Source organism: Trachurus japonicus, chromosome 23 (assembly GCF_045865225.1).
Source record: "Trachurus japonicus isolate A0001 chromosome 23, Traja_1.0".
In the NCBI taxonomy this organism is placed as follows: domain Eukaryota; kingdom Metazoa; phylum Chordata; class Actinopteri; order Carangiformes; family Carangidae; genus Trachurus; species Trachurus japonicus.
The window spans coordinates 7,530,034-7,555,800 of NC_140929.1; the positions used below are offsets into that span (position 1 = coordinate 7,530,034).

Consider the following 25,767-nt stretch of genomic DNA (forward strand, 5'->3'; position numbering starts at 1 on the left):
TTTCATACAGTATGCAGTGCAGAGAGGAGAAGCTTTATTAGTCATCAACCTATTGTGGACTGCTGCATCCACACTTTCATAGAGGAGGATTAACACCTAGTGGTTGGTGCAGTTCAAATCTGTGTCCATCCAGACTCATGTATCATATATACAGTGAGTGGATTATTGAGTTATGGTCAAAAATATGCTTTGTGTGATCTTGACCTTTGAGCTTTGAGCCACTAAATTCTCATCTTCTATCAGTTCATCCTCCAGTTGTGCAAGATGTAATGAAATTCCCTCCAGATGTTCCCGATGTATCGTGTTGACAGGATGTGCGGTCATTGTCACCTTGACCTTTTGACCTTTACTCACATTAAATCATTTCATCTTCGAGTCAGAGTGAGTGTTTGTGCCAAAATCTAAAGAAATTCTCTCACTGATGTATGGATAAGAGATGAAACCTGAAAACATGACGCCTCGGCCTGGAGCTGTCGGCACCAGAGGCAAAAAATATATAAGAAAAAAACAAGACATTTGACCCCGATGTTGTAAAAGAAGTTAACACAACCACAAGGTAAGAGAAGAAGTCAAGAGTAATCTGAAGAAGAGTACCATCTCTACTAAAGAGGAGCGTCTCCGGGGAGCTTAACTCCGCGTGATGAATGACCACTACAACCTCGGCGCTCGGCCCAACGTTTACACACACAAACATCAGAGCGTGCAGAGAGCAGCGACAGAACCTGCTACGTCTGTTTCCTTGACCTTTGCTACAGCTGGTCTCTCTCAGACAGTGCATATATATATATACTATATGTGTGTGTGTGTATTGGTGTGTGTCTGTGCTGCAGTCCCACCCCCATGTGGCCACAACCAGGAGTTATGGTGCCCAAAGTCCCGTTCATGATTAATGGAAGAACAAAACTCTGCAGTCGGTGCACGAGCGTAGACACACGTTCATGGAGGGATAGTGCACGTTTGGCAAACTGTGACTACAAACACACACATTCACACACACACACACACCAAATTTGCATTATTCGTAATTGTCTTTGCACATGTGGTCATCACATCTTAAAGAGGAAGCTACATATATCTATATATAAACCATATATCAGACTAGATCTGATGTTTTTATGAAGCTTTTTATGTTTATTATCTTTTTAAATTTGGCCAATGTTCGACTCTGATGTGGTTGTACTGAAATACAGTAAACGAGGAGAAGAAGTCGGGGATAAGAAACATGGAGGCCACAGGTGTGATGGTTTCCTGTTTCATTTTTAAGTCATTCTGCACAGGAACCAATGTGTGAATGTAGGGGCGTTCACTTGTTTGTGACTCCCAGATGTGCACAATTATGGCAGATGTTGATCTAGAAAGATGTTAAAGTTGCACTTCTACCAGTCAGATTTGGTCCACGTTTTTGTGTGTGTGACTATTTGCAAAAAAGGGTAAATATGAGAAATGTGTGGCTTGAAAACTTCCTGTATCCTCATTAATGAAGCAGAGTCTTCTGTAATTGTCATGCGTGTTTACAAGTATATGAACTGTACGACCTTGTTATGCTCATTGACTCTGTGTGTTCTCATGTACACTGCCTGTCCAAGAAAAAGTCACACACTCTAATATTTTTTTGGCCTTTAGCTTTGATTACGGCATGCATTTGCTGTGGCATCGTTTCAATAAGCTTCTGCAATGTCACAACATTTATTTCCGTCTAAAGTTGCATTCATTTTTCAAAGATTCTCAATGGGGTTCAGGTCTGGATTCTGTGGTCACATTGGACCACATTTCTTCCTCGAAGATGATGGTTCCCCACTATCCTTTCAGTTTTTAATAAAGCGTTGGACAGAATTAACCCAATTTACTAGTCTCAGCATCTCCTTAGATGTTAGATTTGCTTGATGCCAATAATTTGGCCCTTCTGAAACAGATTAACATCTTTTCCATGACCACAGGATGTGTCTTCTAAGAAATGAGAGTTGAAATAAGTTGTTGCCAGCTGAAACATAACCATCCATGCAGTAATTATCCAATAGGAGGCTCTTACCTACAGTATTAGCTTAGTTAAATCCAAGTGGTGACTTTTTTTTTGGACAGGCAGTGTATTTCACATTCTCAGGTTGTCTCACCTGTGGCCATCTTCCCGTCGGCGGCGGCCGGCCCGTCTGGGATGACACTCTTCACCTGGAGGAACTCGTCGGGCTCGTCGCCTCCGATGATGGTGAAGCCGAAGCCCATGTTGCTCTTCTGGAGCGCCGTGGACAGGAAGCTGCCTTTGAGCTGAGTGGGGTCCCGCGTGAACAGCGGCTTCTCTGCAAAAGGAACATAGAAACATGCATGTTTAACCCAAACGGAGACGCTGATCTGATCGTCGTCTGGATGAGGCTTTAAAGCAGCGGAGACTGAGACGACCTGGTGCAGGGGCAGTGCTCACAGGGTGGTGGAGGAGGAGGAGCGGGTGGGGGGCATGGGTAAAAGCTTATCCAGTAAGATATGGGGTGTAGCCACAGGAAAACCGGCAGGGGATGATCAGCCAACTTGGACAGAGGTGAGGCTGTGGTGCTGAAAGATGCGGGTGTGGTTCAACAGTTCTGGCTCCAGCGCAAAGTAACGAAACATATTTTCATTAAAAATCCCTCCTGGCAGGCCCCCAAAAAACACTAAACCAGTATCTGTTCGTCTCCTCTCGTGCTGGCGGGCGGGGGAGCATGGGGGGCGGGGGGATCGGTGGGCAGAAGGGGTGCAGAGAGCGTCAGCGGTGCAGGTCTCGAGTCCCGCCCCACCTTGAGGCGAGGCTATACCACAGAAGCAGCAACATATGGCAAAATGACATGCTGTCGATCAGGGATCAGGTCCAAAGAGAAGATGCTTGGAGGAGGAAGAGGGGAGTTAGGGGGGAGATTTCTGGAGAGGAGGCTCTGGAGGGGGGCAGCGGGGGCCTTGTGTAGGAATGAGAGGAGCCAACAAGCTTAGTCACACTTAACCAAGTCTCCCATCTTCTCACCTCGGAAGAAAAAGGAGACGTGGTTATCGTGCTGTTTAACATCCTTTTTGTTTGCCGTCGGACTGACTGAGTGATTACACTCGGTGCCAACACGTGTGATGGTGCACGTTTCCTCACACAGCTCCTGAGGGCGAAGGGAAAGCTTGCTTGCTTTTTTTTTTTTTTTTTTTTTCTTTCTACGAGCTCTCATGCTTACAGTAAAGTCAGACGAGCGCAGGCAGCCATGAGAACGACAGTCAGCCTCCTCTGCTTCTCTCTTGGCCTACTTACTGACAAAGTGCCACAGGGAGAGGGGGCTACAGACTGGCTGCTCTAGCACCACAGCGCAGGCGGAGGTGTGAAGTGGCTGCTGCTGCTGCTGCTGGTGGTGCTGGTGATGTAGTTGGTGTTGTTGGTGTTGTTGTTGGTGGTGGTGGTGGTGGTGGGGGCACATGTTCATCCGCCGTGTCAGAACGCGGCGCAGCGGGGAGACGTCGGCGGAGGAGGAGGACGCCGTCGCCGCGTACGCCCTGCGGCCCAGAGTCGGCGAGCGGGAGAGGTCGCCCAGGCTGTGGCAGCGCTCGGGCACCGGGCCCACCTGCGCGAGGAGGGGGGGCGGGGGAGGTCTGGGGAGGGTGGCACAGGGGCTGCTGCTGCCGACATCCTCTACTGGCATCAAAAGTTTGGAGAGGAGGAGGAGGAAAAAGAAAAAAAAAAGAAGAAGAGGAGGAAGGAGGATGGAGAGGTTGGGAGAGAGAGAGCCTCAGTGGAATGTACACAGTGTGTAACCACGGAGACAGGCTCTCGACTCAGAGCGCCGGACTACTACTGTACGTTACTACGGAAACAAACCTCCACTCCTCCTCCACCACCACCCGTCCAGACAGTCTGTCTCTAGCAGTGCATCCTGCTGCTGCGGCGGCGGCAGATGCAGAGCACTGAGCGCTGGAATCAGGTAGCAACAGTTAAACAAACACAGTGAATCACATTCAAACCCCACACACACACACACGTTCACTGTGTGTGTGTGTGTGTGTGTGTGTGTGTGTGTGTGTGTGTGTGTGTGTGTGTGGGGTCGAGCAGCGTTTTGACGTGACGAGGTGTCAGCAGCAGCGTAACAGGAGGCTGCTGTCAATCAACAACAATCAACAATCCTCGTCTTCATGTGTCGACAACACCCGACAATAACAACACATCAGCCGATCACAAACTGGAACCACTGGAAAAACAAGGTTAAATGTTTAATTTGATTCATATTGATTATGGCTATTCAAAAGTGTCTGTATGTTGAGTGTCTTTAAAGGGATAGCTCGACATTTTGGCAAATACCTATAGTCTTAGCAGTAGGTTCGTTACCTTTAATTGTCGGTGCAAGTTGCTCAGAGCTACGCTACGGAGGCTAATGCGATTTCTTGGTTTCCGTCATCAAACTCATCAAATATACAATCCAACAACTCCAATACGCCAAAAAGTTGTGACCTGCACATTCACCACGCTATGAGATAATAACAGAACGTTATGAGACAAGAGTTGTTTTAGAGGCAAATGCAGAGACTGCTTGCTGAAAAACTATCCCCGACGGGAACGTGCATCAGCAGTTCTGCATGAATTTTCCTCTAAAACAGCTCTGTCTGGTAGCGTAGCTCTGAGCAGCTCGCGGCTCTGCTCCGCCGTTCTAAAAATAACTTGCACCGACAATTAAACGTAACAAACCTACTCCTAAGACTATAGGGATTATGGCAATGGGCTTATCTGTGGTGTCTCTCGTTGCTACAGTTCAAACTCTGTTGATCCCTATAAAGTATTCACTCCAGTGTTATTCATTGGAGCTGTAATTAAAGTGTCTCGTAAGTGGATTCTTGAAGGTAAAGTTTAATTCTTAATGAATCAGCAGATGATAATGAAAATGCAGTTTCTTTATTGTTTTAAAAAAGCTCAAATTAAAACACGAGACAGCTCTGACAACATCTGACGGCCGCTAATAAGAGACTTTCAGAGGCAGATAAAAGACACTTCCTCTGAACAGTTCACAACATAACACTTATTTATATAATAGTTTTGACTTTAGTTGTTAATATTGTCTCCAGATATCATGAACATGGAGGTGGTCTTACCTCTGTAGATGGCAGGAAGGGGCAGTGAGGACAGACCCTGGCTTTGCATCTGCTGCTGCTGCTGGAGTCTCCTCTTAGCCTCCAGGACTGGGTTCTCAAACTGGGTCCTTCTATTTATATGACTGTGATGATTAAAAAAAAAAGAAAAGAAAAGAAAAAAACAGAAGAGATTTTTAGATTTCAAAACGTCCTGCTGTAGCCGGACTCACCTCCCCTCTCGGCACAGATCAGATCTTAAAAAAAGAGATCACTGGCACCGCAGCAGCTATTGCTATGATGATTAATTAAATGGCCGGTCCCCCTGATTATGTAACGGAGCTGCAGAATGACTTTGCTGAGTATAAAAGAACAAACGACTGGTTCTGAGCCTTTTTTTTTCTCTTCCATCTCATAATAACCAGATTTGTGTGAATCAATGACTGGGAGGAAACCTGCACATGAAACAGTGATTTCCTTTAACGTCCCACGTCGCTCTTAATTTAGTTTGCAAAGAGGGAAGATAGTCAATGAGTACAAATACTGTAATTTGCCAGTGTGAAATAATTAGTCATCATTAGATACTTCCCCTCACTCTTAGAGACTGCATTGTGCACACACACACACACACACACACACACACACACACACACACACACACACATTATCTCTCGCTCCTCTCCTTATCTTTAATGAACACCACAGTATGACACTGATAATTACAAAACAGCTCGGGTGTATTTTTACATAGTTACATAATTTCAAGGTCTGGCAACTTCTTTCATGTTATTTACATGACGGCAAAGCTGCACAATGAGAGCAGCATTGCAGGGGGGAGGGAGGAGGTGGTGGTGAAGTATGGAAGTATGGGGGAACACATATTCACCATTAACTAGGTGCTTATTAATATGCATATAAGTAGCTTACTAGCTCCTTATTAGAAATTATTAAACACCTTATTCTACATAGCCTTATTCTACCTCTATTACACCATGAATTAAGGTTTTTCCTGATATTAACTCCTAATTATCACTTATTCATTGTAAATTAATGCATTAATGCTATACTAATTCAGAGTGATAAAGGAAGAATTACTGTTGTTGTGCTACTGCTCCTGTACAAGGCCCCAATAACCCATTGGTTATTCACATCATTATCCAGAAACAACAATGCATTAATTTACAATGAATAAGCGATAATTAGGAGTTAATATCAGGAAAAATCTTAATTCATGGTGTAATAGAGGTAGAATAAGGCTATGTAGAATAAGGTGTTAATATGTGGAGCTAGTAAGCTACTTATATGCATATTAATAAGCATCTAGTTAATGGTGAATATGTGTTCCCTAATCTAAAGTGTTACCAAAGTATGTTAGTCTTGTGTAAGTCGAGTGTATTTTTGAAGGTTTTCTTAAGCAAAGTCGAACCAAATGACCCCCCCGGTCTAAAAATAGAGCCTCGTCCCCTCCGCCCCAGAGAGGAGAGCATCCAGCCAAAGAGATGACACCTCTGAACATGGGAGGGAGGGAGGGAGGGAGGGAGGGGTGGAGAGGGGTGGGGGGCGGACTCCTGCAGCCTGATGCACAGTGGTGGTTATGGACAGAGGCACATGTAGAATATTTAAAAAGAGATTTCAGCTCATGAGCTAATCTACAGATATAGATGCACTATGAGCGCTTCGGACACAGGGATAACATAGAAATATGGATAAGCACACACGGACAAATAACCCCCCGTGCCCCCCCCCATACTGCAAACAAACAGTGAGCCGACAGCAGAGAGAGACAGACAAAAGGGAGCGCCTTGCTTCCCGGCTGCAGCGCCAGACTTCTCCTAATAAATATGATTAATACAGCACCAGCGGGCTACATTGGAAATCAAAAGCCAGCCATTACATATTAAAGATGTACCCGACTTACTCGACATAGTAGCTGCCGTAAATGGGGTCATCGATTTTCTCCCAGCCGTACGGAAGCTCTGCAACGACAAAAAAAGAAGAAAAAAACACATCAGCAGTGAGACAACAATAATGAAAGTCTTATTTATTCAGTAAACCTGCAGCAGCGTATCGATCTTTGTGGAAAAATTAGTCACTTTCCTGTCGGTGATTACCAGGACATGCTAACTGGAGGGCTGCTGCTCTCTCCGAACAGGCCGCATGCTCAGACTTGTCATTACTGCGAAATCTTATTTTTCAAAATACAAAATTTGATCGTGACAAAACCTGACTGTTTTCTCCGCAGCTTGTCACTTTGATTGATTTAAAGAGGCTACTGGCTCTTTAATGCCGTGCATCAAATGCATCCCTCTCCAAGAAAAAAAAAATAAAGTTGCAAAATAACTCCAAATATTGATAGATCCAGTGGCTGAATTTAAAATCGGTTAAATATTTATGCCCCTGCATCTTCTCCGTGCTGTAAATATTGTGTTTTGATGTGGGAACTTTGCATAGATTAACAGCCTGAACTAGAACGAGCACAAACCCTCGGGGTGTTGAACCTTCACAGTATCAATTGGTAGATATTTCAGTCGGTGTATAACAGCTTGACTCCAAGCGCTACAAGCCAAAGACTGAGCACAATTACTGACAAATAGCACATGACAGTCAATTACTGACAAATGACAGACAGATCAAGCACCGCTGCTGTTGTGAGAAGAATTTGGATGACACGTAACAAAGTGCGAGTGTCAGTGCTCGAACTCGGCTTTCAAATCGCTTTTTAAAAGGACAAAATTGTCAAGTGCACAATGATGTGAAGCACAGAGAAGCTGTTTTCACCATTACCCATGAAGGTCTCTGATTATACTCTTCACCTGTGTGTTATTTTGAAGTTTTGGGAACAATAAGAACGTTTAAAGTGGTTTTAAGAACCAAAATTTCATCTCAGTGTAGTTTTGTCAGGATTCTGTCTGGAGCTCAGATTGGTGTTAGTCAATCAGAAGAGAGGAGGCTCTGAGTCTCTCCTCTGATTGGCTGACTGACTGTTTTTGGAGTCATTTAATAGAAATAAAGCAGATTTCAGGTTAAAGGGACAACGAGGAGTTTCTCCAGTGGCAGAACGAAAAATTCTGCGACAATAAAAAAGTCTCATATTAATGTGGATGAATCTACGTTTCTTCGAACCTCTGACTTTAATTCTTGATGAATGAAAACATGAGTTTGTCTTGCGCCGGTCAAAGAATTTCACGGTGCGCGTGGAGGCTCATAAATGTAGTGTGAAAACACTTCGCTTTTCCAAAACTCCTCATTGTCCCTTTAAAACACTCAGATAAAAACCAAAAAGAAGGCTTTTTGAGGCCCAGTTTCTGAATAGAAGCTGTGTACTGAGGCTTTGATACTTTCACAGTATTAATATAGAACCTAGACCTGCTTTATGATTAAGAAAATACATATAAATCTCACTTTATGCAATATGGGACCTTTAAAGAAACTTTGATAAGTGGTGTTGTTGGTCTAATACTGTTAACCAGCACTCCCTAAGTATTTCTATTGAACACATCAAATACTTTCTGCTTGAGACATTTATAATTAGGTATAAACATCTGAACACTTAAGTCCCAAACTGCTGCCCAGGTCAGTTGACTGTCTGTGGATAACCATAATAAACAGCCTGTGTCTCTGTACCTCACGGTCAATTAGTCCTCCTTAATGAAGCTGAGGTAATTGGGATTTACAGCGTGCGTTAGGAAAGACATGAGCTTAATGTTTAGAGTTACACATCCAGCGGTCTTCTTAACACATGTATGAGCTTGAACCATGTGAGGATTCGGAGGGGTTTTAAATACACGTCCCTCCAGAGGACAGCTTCAGAGAGATTTGCAGCATTACTGGTTGAAAATGTTGACTGCTCTGCTCATCACTCTCCTCCTCGATGCATCGAACATCAATAAAATGCCTCTGCTTAAGACATCTCAGTCTCCCGGATCTTATTCCAGCGGCTCACAAGATTTTTCCCATTGCAAATTGGCATTGACAGCAGCGTCCCAGTAGAGCCACGACTGGTCAGAGCAAATTTAGAGTTGTGGGGTTTTTTTTTAACCCTTCCTTTGCTGAGTCTGTGTCTGACAGGGTCGTAGAAAAACTGTGTACATTTGCTAAAATTTTGACCATGGGCATCTTAATCAATCAAAACAGATAAACGATTTAAGTGAGCAAAAATAGCAGCGAGCTTAAACGTGGTTTGACTCAGTGTAATATCATTATGTAACAAAGTTAAGTTTAATGCCAGTGACAGTGGTTCGTTGGTAAATTTGAGAGAAAACTGGTTTATTTGTCATCCTCTATAACCTGATAAAGATGGTGTTGGTTTCCATGGTAATTTAGGACACAACTTATGTGAATATCAAAAAATATATTAATGTTTTAATATTTTTGTCCAAACACTGGTATGCTAACATGCTCATATCTAGCAGGTAGTAATTACAACCCATTAGTTTACCCTGTTAGCATGCTAATTAGCTCTAAACTCAATGTGACACTGAGATTGATGGGGATTCAGTTGTCACAGGATGAGAAGTCAGGAGTTTACTTAATTAATATTCGTCTTGAGAAGGGCAAGGATGTCTGCACCAGATTTTGTTTTGGCAATCCATCAAACAGATGTTCAGTCTGGACCAAGAGCTTTACTAACTTAACATATTCAAAGTGGCCTCTAACTTTTTAACAGTTCTGTACAACCACAAAGTCATAGCTATTTCTGCTCTCTCAGCCTCTTCATGTTTGTGGTTTGTAGTGAAAGACATGCTTCCTTTTTAACAAATGAACATGATCGTCTTCCTGGTTTGCAACAGCCTTTTAAAGTTTTCACACAGCAGCTCCCTAAAAACATGCCTTGCAGGAATTCCCCCTTTGCTTTTCAGGATATGAACCATTAGCATTTAAAGCATATTCCCACATGCAGACTCTAGTGTTTTTAGCATAATAGCGTGATCATTCAAAATCAAGTTGAGTACATAGAGAGAGAGAGAGCGGCTCTCGTTAAAAAACGGCACGAATCTGGCTGAATCTAGCACAGAGCTTGGGGACAGTGTGTTCCAGTACAGCTCTGCTGAGACTCACACAAGCTTTGATTAGTGACAATGCGAAGTTAATCAGGATGAGAGCGGAGATAACAGCAGAGAAAATGCTTCCTAATCAGAAGAGGAAGCAACCAGAGGGAGCGCTACATCGCCTCGTGCTCCCAGAGACCCTGCGGCTGGTTGAGGGCACGACGGCTGCAGCTCGAGAGAAACGTATTTCAAGAGCTGCACGGTACAGATACTACTCTGTATGGTCATTACATACACACACATATATATAATATTATTCCTTGGCCTAGTTTATAGACTCAACTCTGTGCTGTGCAGACTCCCAGTCCTCCCACACGGAGCAGAAATATCCAAACAATGCTGGTGCAATGCTCATGCACGTGCCATATGCTTCCCTCAACCCCTGCCCCCCATCCCCTCAAAACAAATTATAAAATTTTCAGTAGGATGCACTATTTTTTGCCTGCATGCACACTCACTAAAAATGCCGACTTTCCGCACACAAACACACACATGGTTGTGAGTGATATAACAGAGTGCTGCGAGCAGGTTGACAGCCCACGGGAATACCTCCTGTGAACACCGCAACACTCCTTAGCCCCATCTCCACTCATTAAATATGAAAGAGAGCGTTTCATGTTCTCACCTTTACACACATGCACACACACATGATACTTACAGTACTTTACAGGCACACACACACACGCACATGCACGCTGTATCATTTTGCATATGTATGCACAAACACATACACACTCACAAATACAGGAGATCAAAGGGCTGTCATGAATCTCAGCAGTCTCCTAATTAAAAGCTTTTCTACAACAATGTCCGCTGAAAAGAACTGCAGGAAGCCAGAAATGACTCCGCTTTCAATAACAGCACAAGAAGAGGAAAAAAGAAGACAAACTCTACAAATCAAGCACACTTGAGAGATAATTGTGTGATTTCAGCCGTCATCATCATCATCATCATCATCATCCGTTAGGAAATGAGAGCAGTCAGACGATCTGAGAAGTTGTGCAGGAGCCAACAGTTGAGCCATTTAATCTAAACATCTCTAATTGGAGGTGAAACCATAAAAGTCAAAACACCTGAAACGTCTCGGCTGCTACAGCGGCGCTGGTTTTTTCTCTTTTCTACGCTCGCTAGGTTCCTTTAAAAAACCACGTCGCTCTCTGTTCCTCGATCATCATTTTGAGAAATATGCTTAGTCGCTTTTCTGGCCAGAGTTAGTTAGATGAGAGGATTGATACCACGCTCATATCTATCTGACTGTAAAGTACGGAGCCAAAGTGTCATAGCCAAAATGTGATTAGCTCAACCCCCAAAAAAAAGATTGGAAACAGCAGGGGGGCTATAGCTAGCATGTCTCTCTCTGCAAAACTAGAAAATGTGCCTACAAGCGTCTCAAATGCTATTAATTCATGAACTTTACAGATTCTGGTGGGTTTGTTTAAAAATTGGATTTTTAAAACGGACTTCTCCCTGCTTCCAGTCTGTCTGCTAAGCTAGGCTAAAGCTGCCTCCTGGAGATAAATCAGTGAATTAGGTCAAAAGTATCACTGACACATTAATTACTTGCCAGCGAACTTTAGTTAACTTTAACTTTTCTTCAATTAATTAACAATGTCAAAGCAAGTAGTAGCATGAATCTGAAATAAACAATAATTGACACATTGCATTGTAAGCTTGCTCACTTTGTAGAGTTATCCGTCTTTATAAGCTAACTTGGTGCCATGTCATAATTCCGACATCGCAATAGTCGGAAAATTACCTATTGTTCCAAAATCTCAATGTTTCGAACCCTAACCACAGCCATCAATATCTGATACAAGTGAAAACCTGTGCCCGTGCACGTTGTACATCAGAAAACGTTATTATCCCAACCTAACCCTAACTGTAACCCACATCCATATATAATCACATATCGGAACAACGGGACGTCGGAAGAATGGGTTTAATATGGTCGGAAAAATGGGATGTCGAAACATTGAGTTTACGGAACAATGGGTCATTTTCAGAATAATGGGATGTTGGAGTGGACCCCAGCTAACTTTGTAAAGTTATCTTACTTTTTAAGCTAGTTTAGGTGGTGATTTTTTAAACTAACTTTGTAAATTTCTTTTATTTTTTCAACTAGCTTTGTAAAGTCTGCTTACCGGCTTATAAACTACAGTAACTTTGTGAATTGTTACATTAAACCAATTAAAAGTGATTGGACAGTTACGTAGCCTAAGTAGAAATGAGCATGAATCAAACATATCACACACATCAAAAGCCTACTTTGTATTGTAAGATAACTTTACAAAATGATCTTATTTTTTCAAATAACGTTGTGAAAATGAACTACCTACACTTAGCAAATAGCATGATTTTTTATTGTGCACGTACTGTATGAATGTACACAAATGTACTTATATTTTAACTCTTACTCTAATGTAATGTCATTAAAGTCAATCTTTCCATTTAACTCTTGAAAATAAGTAGTAGACAGTGATCATCCCTTAAAGTCAGAGGCGGTGGTGGTTATGATAGTGAACATTAGGCTACATAGATATTTCTGTGTAGCTATTAGACAGCACTGCTAATTGATTTTCTGTCTCTTCTCTTGTGGCCACAGTTGCCATTATTCAGCAGAAGTTTTTTTTCTTCTCTTCTTGTCTGCAGTGCCCCACATGAATACACAAACACAAACACAGACACACACAAACACACACACACACACACACTCATACTGTATGCTGTTACTTTCACTGAGCCGAGCAGCGTGATGCTGATAAATGCTGAACTTAGGCGGATTGTCTCTTTGCTCGCTCTTTTGTCTGGCTCCGCTGAGTGCCATCTATAACCTCTCTGTCAGCAGCCTGCAATGGAGTGCTAACTCCCCGGGACAGGGAGGGAGAGGGAGTGTAACTGTGTGTACGCCATATTGTATAAAGCCTGCACTGCTTATCACTGCTGTCCTGCACGCGTCCAGGGAGGAAATATCAAGCTGGTGTGAAATGTTCGGGTAGGAGCCCTTGTGATGGAGACCTGAGGTATAAGTGGAACAATGTTTGCAACCTCTCGTCATGCCCCAACGTCCTCCATCCTTCAATTCGCAGGTGGAGGGCCACTTACTACCAGCAGGAGGCATCCTGGCATCTTCCCCTTATTTTCTCACCTCCCAGTACCACTCAGTCATATTTCTCTCTTTCTGCTTCACCTTATTTCCCCCCTTTACTTCCTCTCCTTCCACTTCCTCCAGTATCCTCTCATCTCATCTCATCTCATGTTCTCACACTCTGGAAAAAAAAAGGCCTCCTTTTATTTTTTGAAGTGAACTTTCATGCGCATAAGCTTGTACATTTTTTATTCAGCTAAGCTTTTTTTCTGATTTGGCCTGTGAAACATGGGAAGCAAACCGCACACCCCGGAGATTTACACATGTCCTCATTCCTCCCTCTATTCTTTCTCTTCTTCATTCTTTTGAGGAGCAAACCCAGCTGAACTGAATCGTTTTCAGCGCCTTCAGCCTTTTTTAGTAGTCAGTCACCAAAAATTAAAGTCCTCTCCTGCTGGATGCTGTTCACTGTACCGGCCCTCATTGATCATGTCACCTCTGCTGATGAAATGAAAGTTTCTGCCGATCGGTACGGGAACATTGGAGAACACAGAATTAGCAGCAAATAATACAATATATGTGTGAACCTCAGTTTGTAGAGGTGGACACTTGGCTACTTAAGGTTAAACCTCAATTATCTAAACCTTAAACTTTAGCTTGAAAGTCTCTGAAATGCCACCAGAGATGAAGTCACCTTACTGCCTCTAATGACCTGGCTCTCCACTCTGAAATGTCATTGAATTCACAGATATGTATTCAAATTAAATGATTTAACCCATCAGATAAAATGACCTTTATCTTATATATTTTAATTTCCAAAACTCAACCTCTGGAAGGAAAGAAAAGCAGAGGATGACGACTTCATGACTCCTAGTTATATGAACCTTTGTATAGTTAGTTTATAGTGGAGCCAAACAAATGGATTTAATGTCGTATTCTCCGCACAGTAAAGTCAGTTACCTTGTAGTTGGGTTTGTTTTCTTTGCTCAGTTAATCTTTGAGTCCTCGAGTCTCTTACTGAAACTAAAAAGCTCACAGGACTGTTGTCTTGTTATGTGGATGCGTTATTTGTAGATGGGTTCACAAGAGCCAATTTCTTGTGCTTCAGTGGGCAATGGAGGACTCAAACAACTATCTGAAGAGGTAATTACTGATTTGATTTCAGAACAAGAACACGGATTAAACCTTGACAATCTTGTTGATTGTGATGCCACTTCAGACTTATTCTCTCTCTGAAATCCTCATAACCTTCATAAGGTGCTGAATTAAAAGAAAGTATACGAAACAAAAACAACGCCAGCATTTATTATTCGGAAGATGGATTTAGTTTCTGTCACTTACAATTGTAATTTGTCCCATTTGATCCTTTCACTGTTGAGCCGTTATCATAAAACAAACAGACCTCACTTTGCTAGGTAAAGGTATTACTGTAGATGATGTGTTTTTGGTGGCAGGGACACAAACTTCTGCCCAGATCATCATTAAAGGAGACATATTATGCCCCTTTTCCACAAATTAAAATTGTTCCCAGGTGTCTTAAAGACATATCTGTGAAATTCTTTGGTCAAAATACTCCAAGGATCAAACATCACGGCTCTCTGTTCAGAATGGCTGGTTTCAGTGCCTGTCCCTTTAAATGCAAATCTGCCACTCCTTGCCCCGCCCCCCTCTTACCGGTACCAGGTAGGGGTGGGGTTATGCAAATTTGAAAGCTAGTTACATCGCTGGAAGACATCTGAGGGAACAGCTCATAAAACCACACAGATTTCAATCTAGGGAGCCTGCACATTACAGTTTTTTTTTGGCAATTTGGGGGCCGAAAGGCAAGACAAACTCCTAAATATATGTTAGAGAGCCTTCAAAAAGTGATATTTCCATAATATGTCCCCTTTAATACATCTGCACCACCATTTATTCAATAATATTGTGAATTTTCAGCAGGATGTGAGCAGTGGTGGAAACCTCAGCTAACCTTGTGCACAGCGGTCAACACAGTGTTTGACGATGCTCTTTGTGAATCTTCTATCTTTTCATTCTTATCAGTGCTGTTATTTTTCTCAGGGACCAACTATAACATATACACAGAGAAGAGAAAATGATTGTGACTTTATATTTAAAGAAGACCAGAGCGTACTGATGAACGCGGCCTCAATGTTTCCTCAACCGCTACAACCTATAATTCATAAACTCAGCAGGGAAAACACTTTCCCAGTGTTTTGTACTGATAATCACTACCCCGCCTGTCACAATCAAACACACAGTCGACTAAGTTGTATAAAGAAAGGGCCGCTGCGCCTCAGGGGGAGCTCGCTGGCCCTCGTCTGATACAGTATTTTTTTTTTAAAGTCTAGCCGAGCCGGGCGATGGGTAAACATAACTCGGCAGAGAAAATCTCAAGATGGATAATTTAGCTGCATCAGTCTCACAGATGGGGGAGGTGGGGTGACAGTTGCAGGCTGTTTAAGGAGCAGTCTGGACCAGCAGGCCGCTCTCATCCTGTGTCAGAGTCACTGGGCTGTTGACAAATGCTGCTCCCGAAAACCAGGAGGTTTGATCCACACTAATAAGAGCAGGGTAAAGCACAGAGTGTCGCCTTGAAACCTGCCGCCTACAGTGAGATTCACAGCCGCCCTTATACAACTTATTCCAGAAGATGAGTCGATAAAATCTACAACACACAACTATGATGTAAAAAACAAGGAGACAGTCAGAGCACACGTTGAAGGTTATACAACTGTGTCAAAAAAACTCATCCAAAACCAATAATTAATGCCTCAAAAATAAGAATCTGACTAAAATTACTGATGCATTGAAACCAAAAACCATTGAAACTGAAAGACTCAATAATAAAAACTAATGAAAAAGTTAAAATAATAATAACTCTGTCCCTATTTAACCCCACCAAAATGTTTTAGCACAAAAACAGCAACAAATCCATCCTAAAACCTCAACAGCATTCATTTTAACCCAATCCTTAACACTGTCACAACCTAAGAATGAAACTATTCTCTCTATTATAACAGTTTTGAAAGGTACCGATCAAGGTCATCAGCAGAAATGCATTCATATTGTAATTTTTTTCCCTCCTTTTTATAAAGTGAAGCTCTTGTTGAATCTGGAGCCAAGATTTCACCACATTCCTCCCAAAGCATCAACATGTTCAGAGCTTTGACTGATGACTAAAGACTTGACCTCAGATTTTAAGGACACAACATTGAACTCTCAGTTTATTTTAGTTGTGAAATATAAGAAAAATAAAAAAAAGTAAAGAGGACTAACTTGCAGCTTCCTTATGAAGACGTAATGCCTTCCCACTGTGTGCATATGTTACTGCAGCTCCATAATTAACATGCTACGACTCCCTGAGGACAGAGGGTCATGTGACTGAGTCTGTCTAGAATATGATAAGGAGCTTTGACACCATGATTTACTGTTATACTTCTACACACATTAACCTCAGCTACACTTTCTTTTCCACTGTGGAAAATGATCTTGATTCAGGTCTTTTAGAAGATTATTAACAAACCAATACATCTCCGCTGCGACAGGAAAAGTCAATGCTGCACACACCCCTCTGGCTTTGACAACAAATTAGTTAACTGTGTCACTTGCTGGCAACAGTTTTCTCCTCTCTGGTGTATGAGGCTCCATTTCAATCAGCCACAACTTGTTTTGTTTTTTTGATGTTTAATGCCTTGCCTTGCCTTAATGCACCTGTGGAGAAAAACGTGTCCTTAAATCCCCTCTGCTGCAAAATCCCACTGTTCTTTGTTTCTTATATATTACACGACCTCGGCCTCCACTCGTCCCTCAGGGGTCAGGAGACTGTGCCACTTCTGTGAGACCTTTTCTGTTGGATGTTAAATAGGATAATTGTGAAAAGCAGCTTGTTTTGTAACTGGCTTCTAGATGCCGTTGATTAGATGAAATTATGTATGAAGGTTAATTAGATTCAGCTAATTTCTAACTCAATTAGAGCCCAAACAGACAAGAACAAAATAAAAAAAAAAGACCAGTGAAAGTTACAGGTTCAGCTTTTCTTTACAAATCTGAGCTCATTTGAAACTATTAGTTGTTTATTTTAATAGTCAGTTGATGGGAAACAGAAAATTGACAACAACTTTTATGATTTATGAATTAATACAATTCGGTTTTCAACCAAATTAACAGTTTGACCTTCTATTATGGAAATATTTGCTGCTTTCTAATGTTTTTTAAATTATCACTCTAATATTTGGATTTTGGTTTATTGATCGGACAAAACTGGCAACTGAATATGTTTATACTTGTGCCCTAGGACATAATCATTCATTATTACTTTTCTACAATTTTCCGTTCTCGTTCTTTAGGAAAAAAATCGATTTTTTGGAGAAAGTAATCTGCTATCATAATATGAAAGCGGTAGAAAACAGTAGAGACATGCTGTGATACGTGTTCGGAGACAAGAAAAGAAACAGGGAAAAAAAATAACTAGAAAGGAATTAGCAATGGGACGTAAATATAACTGTATCATCAGGGAATCATTGTTCACTGAGCAGATCCACACTAAATCATTTTATTGTTCCGTCGCTGAAAGAATACTCAAATAAATAAGACGTCTCTTCTTCACCCTGAGCTTGACAGCATGTCACAGATGTGTCACTGTAATTTAGGAATGAAATGCAGCTGAAATTTGCAGCGTGAAACTTAAACAGAACTAATTAGTGAACTGTCAGGGACTATTTCTTTTTCTCTTTTGCTGAGGATTGATACACAATTGTTGCTCCGTTGAATATTTCCAGCAGTGAGATGGTGAATGTGGGATTAATTGGAAAAGACACTGAGGTGCACGGCGCTCGTTTGTGTGTTTTAAATGGTTTTCTGTATAGAGCACAGAGGAATAAACTAAATCAGGCTGTGGGTAAAACATGAAAATCTGAGTGCACATAACACAAACTGCAGCCTCCTCCATCGATTATCTATTACTTACTGATTTTAAATTCTATTATCGACTTTTACTGTAGCTCCTTCTGAGCCTCGGGCGTTTGAGGTCCAAGCCCCTGGACTCTTTCTTATTCATGAAAGCTTTTATTTCTGTTTGCATTTTAATGTTAATTGCACAGTTATGAGCATTTTTACTGTTTTATTGCTGTTTTAATGTTTGTTTGCATCTTTTTACGAATTGCCCTTGTTAAGAAAAGTTCTTCTAAGTACAGTAAAGATTATTGTTATGGTTGCTATAATTATTATGTAGCATCAACACTACTATACGCTGACTTATTGCTGCTCAGCTCTACTTGGTGTAGCAGCAGCTCACTTACTTACACACTCACACTGACAGCTAATTCACCATGCACATGTCACATACACACACACACAGACACACACACACACACCTGCCACACACTCTTTTGAATTCTCCTTCCAATCTCCAGGCCTCAGGCGTTGCTCTGCTGGGGATGTTCTCAAAATACACCCATCAATCACCCTGCAGACAGCTACACCTGCCCCTCCTCTCCCTCTCCCTCTTCCCCCCTCCCCTCCTCTCCCTGCTCCCAGCTTGCTGCATGAGTCTCGAGGTGAAGGAGGGCGCTGCGCCTCTCCGTCTGTAATAACTCACCTGTGGGACTGGAGCGAAGAGTGCTCATATTCAGCATCCCCTAACAACAACTACAACAACTAGGGATGCACTGATATCGGCTCCGATATTGACTAATTTGCTGGATATCGGATGAATGAGGCCAATCCAACATTCTGATCCAGTCATTTCTTTTTTTTAATCATACACAGCTATACAGTTACAGCGATCTAGTGTTATTCATTTATTTTTGCTGCTAATGTACACTTTATTATTTGTTAAAGCAGAAGTAAGCGATTCGGTCGTTTTGGCTAACTTCCTGTCAGCGGATGGAGTTAGCAGTCCCCGCCCTCGTCCCTACGTCACCACATTCACGCGCATCCCTTGGCTGCACACACAGAGAGGACCGCCCCTTTATGCCGTTCTCTCTCCTCATTGGATAAAGGTTGTAGGATACAAGCAAAGTGTTCTCCTTGGCTTACAGCAGAGCAGAGTGACTGACAGACCCGTGTTTCAGACCAAACACTCTATGTAAGTGATTGCCGTCGGAAGATATAACTATTTAAGACTTTAATGCTGCGTTCCAGGCAGGCTTTTGAAATTGTAAATTACAGCTTCAAGTCACAACTTACGACTTTGTAGCGTTCCAGGCAACCCACTCGTGTTTTTCCGACCTGTTTTACCTGTGAAAGTCACTATAACGGCCACTCGTAACTTCCGACCAGTGAACTTGTACCAGATCGAACTGGTACGACTTCACGGTCGGAAAAATACGAGTTTCCTTGAACGCACCATAACAGTCCTCGTCCCTACGTCGCCACATTCACGGCGTCCCTTGGCTGCACACACAGCCCTGCATGCCGTTCTCTCCTCATTGGATAAAAACTGTAGGATACGATAAATGTTTTCTCCTCGGCTCAGAGCAGAGCAGAGGGACTGACAGACCCGTGTTTCAGTCCAAACACTCTATGTAAGTGATTGCTGTTGGAAGATATAACTATTTAAGACTTATATTAACACAAATATATCACTTACTTCTGCTTTAAGTACATTTATATCTAATTTGTTACCTTTTTTTTAACGAGGCTAAATGTTTATGTCAAGCCTGATGCCTTCACTGGCGGTTCATTCATTCAACAGTAGAATCGGATCAGTATCGGGTATCGGCCGATACGCTCAGCCCAGGTATCGGTATCGGATTGGATCGGAAAAAACTGAATCAGTGCATCTCTAACAACAACAACAATGATAGGAAGATGAAGAAGAAAAAAACTTCCAGTGTCCCACAAAAAATCTACCTGAGTGGGGACAGGAGGGATGACAGAGCAGCAGAGATGACACTTCCCATTTGATCTGGACGTAAGAGATGAGGTGTCACAAACACATACACAAAACACACTCAAACCCAGAGGATGTGAGAAGAGCAAATAAAAAGGAATAAAAACAGCAGAGAGGAGGAAAGAGAAGAGAAGAGAGAAGAGAAGAGAGAGCGAGTGCGCGGCTGCAACAGACGATAAGAACTTTGTCTCTTTGTCCGTGAAGCTCCTCGACGTCACGTGAGCAGAATCTAATTCCACGTCTGGGTTTGCGGCTCTGGAGCGTCGTCTGCTGGGATCCACAGAGGTGAAAGACAAAGAGTCGCTCTAACACGATTACAATCCTTCAAACCTGAGCGCCATCGACATTATAATCCCCCCCCACCGCCCCTCTCCTCTACTCCCCTCCCCACCCATCCTCTCCCTCTCTCTCTCTCTCACTCCTTATCTGTCTATATTCATATACTGTACAACCTGTGTTGTGTGTGCTCAGCCTCCGTGAACAGGACACGCTGCTGTCGTCTGATGAAATGTGCTGAAATAGAGACGAACGGCGTCTCGCAGTTTTGTCTTCTTTGCCTTTTTAATTCACCTGTCAGGGGGATATTCTGTGCTATACCTGCTCCGACACACCTGAGGCGAAAAAAAAACACTCCTCCTCCTCCTCTTCTCTTCATTTTTATTCTATTTATTTTCTCCAGCCAACAAATATTTGGCAGAAAAAAAAAACTTTAAGAGGGTGAGTGTGTTTTAAAGCAAACAGCGAGGTTGTCCTAGTTCTTGTCGTCTACCAAAACAAAACGAGGAGACAGCAGGACAGGAGGGAGTGTGGGAGGCAGGGAAGGAAGGAGGGAGGAGGGAGGAGGGGAGGGAGGGAGGATACGGAGGTAGAGAGAGGAGGTGAGAAAGAGGGAGACAAATACAGAGTGAGTTATGTAACTACAAGGCGCCTGTGATGTCAACAGCTCAGTCTTCAGTGGAGCCGACGCCTCTTTGAAGGAGCAGCAGCAGCTAAAGCGAAACACACGCATCCCTCTGCATAGTTTGACAGGATGTGGTTGTATGTGTTGCAGCTGACTTTAGACATAAGAGGGAACAAGCTGTCTTTAGCAGCCGTGAAAACATTTACTCAAACCATAAGAAAGTATTTCTCTCTCACGCTCTCTCTTTTCATTTATTATTTTTTAATGCCGCTCTATACGTCTGCTGCCGCCACATTTACCTGACAGTCACACACTGAAACATACGCTCAAACCACTGAGTGACGATTAAACCAATCAGCAGCGTACTAATTCAGTAAAATGCCTCAGCAATAATTAACTAATCATATAATAGATAAAAGTGATGTTTTATGTGTTCAAACATTAAATAAAGTTGATAAAATGAGCTTTAATTCACTTTTATGTAAATGCCTACATAAAAGTGAATTAAGATCATTTGGATGAAGTTATCAATGATTTCTATCAATTACATATGTGTAATGTAGGTAAATTTATACTTATAACATGTGGTGCAATGGGCATTAGAGAGATAATTAGGGTTCATGCATTTTGTAAAAGATGCAACGAGATAATACAGTCGCACAAAGCAGCCGCAGCCACACACACACACTGAAACACAAATTCCCTCTTATTATTGAAAACATCAGTAAGTAGAACTTTTGCGTCCCTCAGTGGGACGAGTGTCTCCAGCTTCACTTTGTTTGGTTTCAGTTCAGTCCAGTTCACAGAAACTGAAACAGAAACTGGAGCTCATCTGATGAAACATTTAAATTTAACTGTGTTAAACTTTGGTGTCATGATTCACCGTCCTGATTATTCACGTCCTTATTATTGGGAAAGATACTGAACCCCGAATGACCTCTGATGGCTGCTCTGTCAGTGTATGAGTGTTGTTTACCATCTGTTTACAGACAGTAAATGACATATAAATGAAAATACATAGATGTTTCAGGTTAAGGTGCACCTACTCCCTGTTCCTGTTTCACCTTCAGTTTAAAGGGACATTGTGTAGGAATTACTCCCATCTAGCGTTGCGGTTGTATTCACGAAAATCGACTATTTTGTTCAAAAGTCTGTTTTCATTAACCAGTAATCCCCCCCATCAACAAACTGACAGCCGCTGCACTTTCAGCATAAACAAGCCTCATATGTTCATATCTCCATGGAGCGGGTAAGCACGGTGCTGCTGCCATGTGGTGTCGCCATGTTTTTATGTTCAGTGGCAGCGTGACGGTAGTTTACCACGGAAACTCAGCGGAGACACCGGCTGTCGGCTCAGGTTGAGGTGGCGTCTGTGAACAGTCACCGTCTGCCCGATTGCAGGTGAATGCAGCATCAGTGTAACGCTCCATTCCTCCTCACTGCGTTACCGCGGTGACTTTTCACAGACGCCACCACCAATGAACGTAAAAAAACATGGCGACATGACATGGCAGCCAGCACCGAGCTTACCCGCTCGATGTAGATATGAATGATATGAACGGCAAATTCAGAGCTTACCGGAACACTTCAGTTTGTTGATGAGGGGGTTTACTGATTAATGAAAAACAGACTTTTGAACCAAATAATCGATTTTAGTGAAGAGATAACAGGAGAAGTTACACAATGTCCCTTTAAGAGCAGTTGAGATAATCACAATAAATAAAGCCTTGGCTGGTGGGAGGACACCGGGTTTGTCCGATCTCAATTAGCAGACGGTGATTAACTTGTAGAAAATAAGACGTGAGTTGTAATAAACCAGAACAATTCTGCTCCAGGAGCTTTTAATTAAAGGTTCCAAGAGAAATTCAAGAGTGATTTAAGAAGTGAATACAAGACTTCATCATTAAGTAACTTTACTTTGTGGTGTTGCCACTTTTAGTTAAGTCTAACTCTGTGTGTATGTGTGTTTTATGTGTGTGTCCCTCTACTATATAGTCCCACTTAACACTGTCCTCCTCTTCCTCCTCCTCTCAGCCTGTTGTCCCGTCACAGCTCACAGATTCCCCCTTGCGATCCTGTTAGCGCTTATCAGAGCATGGTTCAGGTCCAAAACGTAGACACACACACACACACACACACACACACACACACACACACAAACACACACATACTCCTACCTATTCCACCAATCAATAACAAATTTACAGAGGCAGCTCTTCTCGCCCGAACTGAGCTCAGCTCCCAGGGGTTGGCGGGTGCCACCGGGCTGCAGACGTTTGTGCGAGTGAACAACACACCTCTCATATGGCTGCTTACACAAACCCTAACTCCTCAAGATGGAAACAAACAAAACATCTGAAAGCTTAAAAAAAACACCTCAGTCACTCTTTGACCATTTCTCTCGGTCCTGACTGTCAAAACACAGACACAACACAACACAACCACACTCGAGGAGCTGAAATATGAAGCAGGCAGCACAAAAACATGGAGCAACTGGGTCAAAACAACAATAATTTGAAGCCCCGAATGCCTCACAATGTAATATTTTATAGTTTTATCCTCAATATGACTGTGGTGAGTCCAACTCAACGCCACAGCCGGAGTCACCGCCATGATCCTCTCAGCTGGGTTTAACTAACTAGATGAGTCGCCCCAACAAGATCAATATCAGTCCTTAGAAACATCAGCACATCTCCTCCTGTGGTCGTCCTAAGTGGATAAGCAGGATTAGAAGTGCTGGAGGTATAAAAGCACAATTGCATTTTTTGACAAACTCCTCGCAGGCACATCTCTGTCTCTGTCCCCGAGTCGTCGTCTCATCCTCTTAGAGATGTTTAATGGAAACACTGAGAGAGACGAAGGAGGAGGACGTTACAGGGAAACATTTGAGTTTAATGCAACATCAGGACGGTCCTTTCTCTGCAGGAGGAATGAAATGTGCCAGAAACAGCCTCCATGTTTAATCCCACCTGTCTCTGTCTGACTGAGGCCGATTATTTGAGGCCGCTTTAGCTTCATGCTAACTGTATTTCTGTCTTTGTTGAATCATCTATTCAAACAATGATCAGCTTTTTAATGGTCTCATTCATTCACGGAAATTTTATGTAAAAAAAAGTGATAAATATAGTTTAAACCAACAATTAACAGCAACGAATAAGGCTACAGCCATGCTAGCCTCTCTTTGAGCCTCTACTTAGCTAAATGCTAACAATAACCATGCAAACATGCTGATTTTTAGCCGGCAGCTACACTGCTGTTTACATTGTGCACTGGTCATGATCTTAGTTGGGTCCATTAGCGTGCTAACATTGGTTAATTTGCACTAACTATATGATATTGTTAGCATTTGACCAAATATCGTCGTAATGATGATGTTAGCTGTAGTCGCAGGATCATCGTGAGGGGCGAACATCTCAGGCTGTGTCCGAAATCACTCACTCATTCTCTACTCTCTCCTCACTATAGCCTTTAGTGTTATTCTATTTAGAGGACTATCCTATAGTGAACTCACTGTAAAGTGAAAAAAACACTTTCGGGCACTACTCCACCACACAATTACATTGCATAATTAAAATGTTCCAGATCAATGCTGACCATCAGTTACACTACTTTTCACGCTGCATCGTTGGCATAGGCTACTATGAGTCCACTATACTACTAGCCTATACAATACTCACTTAACATTCAAACAGCACTACAATATGGCGTAGTCACTTAATAGTCCACTATATAATGAGTAGACAGTTATTTATCATGCTAACTTTGGCTAATTAGCACTACATGCACTAGATATCGTGTAGAAGTTGAGAGTTATTACACAAAACCACCAATGTTAGCTTTTACAGGAAAAAATCAGAGGCATCACCAAAGTCACAAGGATTCGTTCACCTTTATCTACTTAGCAAATTAAGTATTTTTGGCCAAATTAGCAGTTTCAAGAAGTCAGCAATTCACCTTCAGTCTGGGAATTTATGATGGACATTTCTTTTTTCCAGGCCTACCAAGTCATAAAAACGATCTAGACAGATTTATTGATGATAGAAACAATATTCGTCGCAGCCCTATACTCACCACACTCTTCTAACGTCCCACACAAATCAAGTAAAAAAACAAAATCCAGCGAGTGAAACTGAAAACACAGTTTGACCTGACAGTGCTCTGGTCTGTCTGTGTCTCCGTCTGCATGCGTACGTGTCTGAGAGCTGGATGTATTTTTAGAGAAACTCTATATCCTTGTGGTTTGTGTGATCACCAGGAATATACGCACACATAACAAACACCCCTCCACCTCTACCTCTAACATCCATGACTATAAACCAACAAACTCACACTATGGAGGAAAAATAAAGGGGAAAAAAAAGTGACAGTCATCATTTCTCATTTGTTGTCTGTGTCCATCTCCAACTTCAGTCCTTCTCCTCAGCTCCTCTGCCTCCCTGTCTATAACTCGGGCGATAAATCTCCTCTCAGCTGCACACACACATAAAGAGAAGACGGATGGGGAAGTTGGGAGGGAGGGGTGAGGCCGAAAGAGATAGATGACACACTCCGATATATGTATGCTCGTCTATAAAACGCCTGCTGCATTGACATTCACCCCTCTCCTTTTCTTTTTTGCTTTGCGAGTGTGTGAAAGTGTGTGAATGTGAGTGAATGTGAGTGTGTGTGTGTGTGTGTGTGTGTGAGTGTGGGCGGGTGAAGGACACTCCACGTCTCTCTCTCAGTGGAGAATAAAGAAGTCTTTGTAACCCTCCAGTCCCCGTGGACCTGGGCTTTTAAGCAC

The 25,767-nt window shown here is 42.4% G+C and overlaps 1 protein-coding gene across 12 annotated transcripts in view; it reads right to left on the reverse strand.

The window, feature by feature from the left end:
• magi2a (membrane associated guanylate kinase, WW and PDZ domain containing 2a) overlaps nucleotides 1-25,767 on the reverse strand; it is a 263,837-nt gene that overhangs the window by 56,615 nt on the left and 181,455 nt on the right. For 11 of the 12 annotated variants that reach the window (XM_085769103.1, XM_085769108.1, XM_085769100.1 and 8 more), the window contains exons 7-9: nucleotides 6,974-7,031; nucleotides 5,080-5,201; nucleotides 2,112-2,294 (exon numbers count right to left, since the gene is read on the reverse strand). In XM_085769103.1, the coding sequence (XP_085625229.1) occupies nucleotides 2,112-2,294; nucleotides 5,080-5,201; nucleotides 6,974-7,031 (363 nt within the window). Of the gene's footprint in view, nucleotides 1-2,111; nucleotides 2,295-3,256; nucleotides 3,635-5,079; nucleotides 5,202-6,973; nucleotides 7,032-25,767 lie in introns of all 12 variants that reach the window. The other variant, XM_085769111.1, reaches the window with a different exon arrangement.